Below are 6,719 nucleotides of genomic sequence, written 5' to 3'. Positions count from 1 at the left end.
TTTTGCGTAAAACTAAAATTCATGCCAATATTTTTCCATGATTTATAATAATTGGAGTAATACAAATGCATATTTTCTAAAAAAAGTCATTTTTAGTGAAATTTTGCCGGGAATGGGGCTTTAACTGATTGATGATCTATTATGAATTATGAGGAAATACGTTTTTCTAAAAAAACTAAAAAAGACAGCAGCTTAATATTCATCCGCGTTACCGGACCTCTAAAATTTCATCTGCTATTAAAGTTAGCCCTATTCATTGGTTAGTTTGATATTCAGGGCTTGCCAGATGTCTTCAGTTAAACTAAAACTAGGCCCTAGCGGCGGATTGCTATAAAACGGTCTTAACTGGTAGTCTTAACTTCTCGAATAAAGCTGGCTTTATCACTTACTTAGACGATCTTACTAAAATCACTCCGCTAAGACCATTGCTATAAAACTGTCTTCGCTTAGACCAAGTTGAGTATTAAAAGGCAAACAAGCACTCCCTGGCCTAGGCCTACCAAGGTTAGAGAGGGCTAGGCCACGACCTTGCCTAGCTAGCCTCAATCCTAGCCTTTTTGAAATAGGCCTAGGCTAGGGTAGGCCCTAGGCCTAGCCTAGTACTAGTATTACCGTATTACTACTATTATTATATCCATGGATCGGCCTACCACATTCATGAAGAAATTGTGGCAACTGAGTAGTTTTACCACTTCCAGTCTGTCCCACAATAACAATCGCACGCGATTTTGTGAAAGAACGAATTATTTCGTTCCGAAAACTTTCAATCGGCAACTTTCTTCCAATCATCGACGCTGACATTTTTTTTATCGTCGTGGCCTAGGCTCGGGCCTACTCGTACTCGCGTTTGTTCAAAATCTCCACTAAATAGGACGCCCTCATATTTCCTTAGTTACTAAGTCGCGCGTAGTAATTCATATTTTGTAGCCTGCTAATTTGCATACATTAATTAAGATGTCAAATAGCTTTTTAAACAATTAATTTTATTCTGTAAAGAGTAAATAATACATTTAAATGTTTATTTGTATACTTTTTTAAAATTATGTTTAAATTTATTTTAAAATGAAATTCCGAAAATAGACTATTTTTATGCATGGGTTGGACTTTGTGTTAGTTGTATGGCCTTAACTACGGTCCACAGCGTCGTCGGCATACTTTGTTGTTTTGATTTGTTCGCGCAGTAGGCATGGAAGTTAAATTGGGTGATATCGAGCGTGTAGCCTAGTAGTGCTAGTAGTAGGCGTATATTTTAACGTGCTTAGATTTGTTGTTTTGGCAGATTATCAATCAAGATGTCGTCCCAAGATGTGATTAAGTCAACTGCAAAAAAATTGTATGTACATTTTAAGTCATTTATTTGAGTCTTTGACAAAGGCTAGGCAGGCCCTAGGCCCTAGTAGTAGTAGTAGAGCCTAGCTAGCATAGCCTGGCCTTTTTTATTAGGCAGGCCTTCCTAGGCTAGGCCTTAGCCTAGGCTAGCTAGAAACAAAAAAAATTGAAATGTCCCAAATATTTTTTTAAAATTATTATTAATAGAAAGAAAGAACTGAATGAAGCATTTTAAAACAAAAATTATGTAAATCGGACCAATATTAGCGAAGATATTGCTATTTTAAATATGTTTTTTGCTGGAGTTAATTCCTACCTATCCTATTGACTGTTTTTATTATAATACAAGAAGTGTGTCCCTTACAGTATAATTATGTAGCATTTTAGACCATGTTAAAATAATACTTGACAATTACTAACGATTATAATTTAGTATTTTAGTATATATATAGCCTATTTATATTAATGATTGTTATCAACTTAGATTCTACGTATAATAAATTATATTGAATTGCATAACTCTAGGCCTAATTGCAGGCCTCAGACAACACGGTGGTCAGCGGGGAAAACTTTGTTTACCCTGCGTGTAACCACTGCAAATTAATGAGGGCGCCCTCTATTCATACGAGCCGAGCCTAGCTGCGGTACGTGATAAGAAAATAGAATTTTATGACATCTAATTCAATTAATATGCACACAAATATTATTTAAAACTTACTTATCTTAATAGTTTAAAAACTGAAGAAAACAAACATGTTAAAACATGTTAACCAAAAACTGTAACCATAGCAATCAAAAAAATTTCTTTTTTTTTTTAATGAAATAGTAACTGGTATATATATGCTTAACAGCAAAACAAAATGATACACCTAGAAGTTTATGTTGAAAAACATCCCTAAAATGTCTGAAATGTACGTCCGACATTATGGAATTGCCCTGGAAGTAATTCGGTCAAATTGTTGTATACTTCCGCGAAATACCCAATTAATACATTGGATATCCTATCTCCGTCGGGGCACTATTTTCTATCGCGATGTTTGTATTGCCGATCTATAGCGCCCTCTATCGGTATTGTATCTAGCTAGCTGGGCTAGGTATACCTAGCACTGCAGCAGGGAGTTGCTGGTATCCATAGGTAGTACTATGTACGTAGGTGGGTGGTGGGGTGAGCACCGCGACTTGAGCCGACGCTAATTTCGAGTGCTGAAAGTTGAACCCAACATATAGTTATAGGCCTCCCTACTATAGGCCTTCGACCACCCAGAGGTGACGGAACTAGGGGGTGCTGTGTTATGGAGAGTAATGTGTGACCGGAAATGGTCTGCAGTCAGTTGGTTGTTACCATGCACCAATGATGTTGGAGTATATAGTACAGCAATTTGAAACTATTAGGTAGGCTTCGGAGTTTGTCGGGTAGTGAAATGATTATTTCACATTTTAAGTGCTCCCTAAATTCATAAGTGTAAGCTAAATTATGGTGATTAATTTAATTAGCGAAGATATGGAGACAATTATTTCGAATCCCTCTTTCCAAGAGGGGATGCAAATGCTTTGTGAAAATGAGTACGCCGCGGTACTCATTTTCACGAAGAAATACACACAACTGGTTAGCTAACAATTATGTCAATGTTACATGAACACCTGGGAAGGAAGGTGCAATCACGTTGTTACCTATCAAACGTCTGTACTGTATGGGGAGGGGCTGCTGATGTACTGTGTAGCAGGGGACGATGAGGCATAAGACTAGGCCTAGGCCTAACTAAGACAGTGGAATTATATGTACACTTTCGTAAGAAATAAATTAAAATAAGAAAAAAAAATAACTAAGAATAATTCATTTGCAGAGGTACCTTGTTTAAAAGTATTATACAATGCTAACAATGCGGCTCTTTTAGCCTTGGCTTGGGCAAGGCATCCATGTGCAAAGCAGTGGTGTTTGTTTAAATCCATGAAAAAAGCACGCCGGGAAAGTTTGCCTTACCAGAAAAAGGTGATCTATCTAGCTTATGACGTATGCATGCTAACTAATGTGAGTGTGACGTCACCAAAAAATGAATATTTTCTATTATAACCAAAATATTAATAACTATAAGTTAAATAAGTTTCTGGGCGTAAATTCCCTTAATACGAATGAAGGGTTGCACAATCTCCTTGCCATACAAATTACAGATCCCACTAGCATCTCAGTCGAGAAATACGGGTAGCTGAAGTTTTTCTCACAAATCTGACTACGAAACCATATCCAAATTTCACGTTCTACTTTCGACCCTGAGTTGTGCTTCGCACTCGCCGCTGAGGGCGGCGTTCCGGGAACCGTCAAGACCGACCATTCTCTCCACGCCTTCTATTTAAATCCCTCACTGGGATACTACTGTAGGAGGATAACCAACCAGGTACCAAGTGTCATTTTGTTTTTAAATCTGCAGATACATTACTTCAATATCAATAATTGCAGCTCCATCACAAATTGAAAAAGTAATGATCAACATCGCAATAAAACTTGAGGGTGGTATTTGAACCGGCTTTCATTGCCAACGTAAAATGTGTGTAACTCGAGATCAACACAGACATTTTCGTTGGATGTAAATGGAAATGCATCCAGTATCACATGTGTTTACTCTGGCAGTGTAAAAAAGGGTATTATTTGTTTGTACAGTACTAGGCCTAGTATAGACTAGAACCAATATTTTCGTAACAGGGTCCGGTATACCAAAAGTCATGTCATATTCCTGTTAAGTTAGTTTAAATATCAATTTTCAGTTAATTATCTTTGTTCTATTTAAAGATATGGCTAATTGAAAATGCAACTTTACAAATATGCCATAATTGAGAGCTAGAAAGGGGTATGACCCTAAAATTTCAAATGGCCGTAACTTCTAAACGACTTGGAATTGGCAAGTCAAATTTTGGGTTTGTTCGTCAGACATGTTCGTGCACATTATATCCGAGTTTCAAGAAAATCTGTAACGGTACCTAGCCATGATTTTCTAAAAATTGTTGGCACGGAATGACCCAAAATCTCGGTTAGAATCATTCCTAAATTCAAATAAAATATTTTATTTCACAAGTGTCAATACTACTGTAGGAACAGAAATATTATGTTGGCTGTCTGATAACAGAACCTAAAATGGAGGTAAGACTAGGCCTACCTAGCGGTGTTGCAAGACTTAATGTCTTGCTATATTTCTTCACCATAGATTAGACCCATCGAAAAAAGCAAATAATAATTATCTTAAAATCTCGCAAAGTCAAAAATAAAAAGTTCATCTATGTTATAAATTTGTGTGGAACATAAAAAAAAATAAAGTTTTTGAATTTTTGTTTTTAAAGTTTTTTTCATGTTTGAATTCAGTTAAACTAGCAATTTCGTATACTGTATATTTAGAAATCCTTCTACTGTAACATGAAATTCAGATTTTTCTTAAAAAGTGATTATGCCGGGAATGGGGCTTTAAAGATTGAAGCTTTTATGTATTAGCAACCTGGTCATCATATTATGGAGATATTCATGTACTGCATACATAATTTTTCATCTTTACATGGCCTCCAATAATCACAGTGTGATTCCCTCCTCCCTACTGTAACTTTAATTCTACAGTATCACTTCTAACTTTAGCCAATGTGTTCTTTTTTTCTGTTCATGGTGGCCTAGGCCTATGAAGCACATAAAAGCTAACATGATGCATTTTATGATTTTAATAACATTGTTTTTTAGAAAATACTACATGGAAGTGAAGAGACTTGAAGATGCATTTGATTTGTCAGGTCCAAACCATCCCCAAAGGCATTATCCTCAACTGAAACCGGTAAGCTAAATTCTGATGACCAATCAACACACACACAAAGTATTATAATTCTGTGTATTCATCATACAAATAAAAAAAACTGATAAAAGAAAGTATTATTTTTTTGGATGTCAAATTTAATTTGTTATTGGTAATCCAGCTACAGGTACAGATACAAATAACTTTATTGTCATAAAAATACAACGTAATTATGAAATTGTTCTTCCTTATTGCACTATTATGAAACTTGGCAGGTATTGTGCCAGTTGCCATGGTTACGTATTGTCCACATTCATTACGTATTTGTGTGATGATATCCAATATCAATTTGATCAATGTAGCCATGCAATCTATTGCAAAATATTTCATAATTCATATTAAACACAGATAATTTGTACAGTAATTGAGTACATTCTATATACAGTACCTGTACTGTATATATATAATTATGGGGATCAAATTTGTAATTAAATTGATCCTCTGTGTCAAACTAAAGTAGAGAATGTCAAATTTTAACATTTCTTTATAAACTAGCAAAATGTACTTATGAGAAAATATACAGATATGTAGGGCTGGTTATTAAAAACACATTGGTTTATTACCTAAAAAAAAAGAAATTCATTCTTATTAAACAATTCCTTATTAAAATTGCAAAATAAGTACAGTAGAGTACCAGCTTTTTAGTTGTCTACTCATGATGATTTCAAATAGTGTACTATTCTGTTCAGTGGTGGTGCCAGAGGGGGCTGGGGGGGCTATAATAATAATAATAATAATTTAATGACACTATTAAAAATAATTTGCGTTCTGTTATGACAAATGCTCATTTTCACTTTCAAGAATGAGGATTTGTGTTTGCCATAATTCATCAAATATCCATGGGGGGGCGCAAATCCCCCTGGACCCCCACTGGGGGCCCTAGGCGGCCCACTGGCCCCCAGCCAAGTGAGACTCGATTTGCTCCAATGCCACAGTCAATTCAAAACATAGCGTCATTGGAGCCAAGCTAGGCCTAGTTCAGTGGTTTATTTAGGAGCCGGCGACTGGCGCATTCGATCGGCTACTACATTGTTTTCGCCGGCTACTTCAATCAGTGGTGTACAAAAATTAATTAAAAAAAACCGCCAACTAATAAATAGCGCAACAGGCCTACAAAGAACTTTATTTACCTACATGAAGTTAATTTGAATTAGACAATAGTATGCACTCATTTCAATGTTCTTTTCTGTTGAAAGTTCGTTAAAATTTCTACCAATTTTCAGACTCCATGTTTGACTTTCGTGAACTCGCTGCGTAAACAAAGTTAAAGTTTAAAATTAGCCAGTCGCGCCTAGCTGGGTGAGTCCATCAAAGAAGCCATGCCTCCAAATCACATGTTAACCAATAAGATAAGAGATTTCTCCTCCACCACATGCTCTGGTGATGACTACATACAATACATCACCCAAACATTGGGCTTACAGGTTTTCTCACTAGCTTTTTACTAGCCCTGTTTGTGATGAATTAAAAATTTCCCCTTAGCGGCAGTATTTTCGCCTTAAGGTATTATTTCTAACCCTTTCCATTGTTATCGTTTCTCCCTATGGTAGTATATAGTCGTATATA

At 35.9% G+C, this 6,719-nt stretch overlaps 2 protein-coding genes across 2 annotated transcripts in view; one reads left to right on the top strand and one right to left on the bottom strand.

The window, feature by feature from the left end:
* The window catches only part of LOC117113288 (probable ATP-dependent RNA helicase DHX40), a 47,041-nt gene extending 46,169 nt beyond the window's left edge, over window positions 1-872 (bottom strand). Inside the window, exon 1 of the mRNA XM_033256589.1 lies at window positions 651-872. Coding sequence (XP_033112480.1) covers window positions 651-801 — 151 coding nt within the window. The 5' untranslated portion in view covers window positions 802-872. The remainder of the gene's footprint in view (window positions 1-650) is intronic.
* Window positions 873-1,152: 280 nt separating this feature from the next.
* Window positions 1,153-6,719, top strand: part of LOC117113275 — a 33,661-nt gene continuing 28,094 nt past the window's right edge. The window contains exons 1-2 of the mRNA XM_033256572.1: window positions 1,153-1,333; window positions 5,045-5,135. Of these exons, the coding sequence (XP_033112463.1) occupies window positions 1,293-1,333; window positions 5,045-5,135 (132 nt within the window). The 5' untranslated portion in view covers window positions 1,153-1,292. The remainder of the gene's footprint in view (window positions 1,334-5,044; window positions 5,136-6,719) is intronic.

Source organism: Anneissia japonica, unplaced genomic scaffold (genome assembly GCF_011630105.1).
Source record: "Anneissia japonica isolate Jap-2015-1 unplaced genomic scaffold, ASM1163010v1 scaffold4024_len430915_cov183, whole genome shotgun sequence".
Lineage (NCBI taxonomy): Eukaryota > Metazoa > Echinodermata > Crinoidea > Comatulida > Comatulidae > Anneissia > Anneissia japonica.
This window is presented reverse-complemented; position numbering and strand designations above follow the sequence as displayed.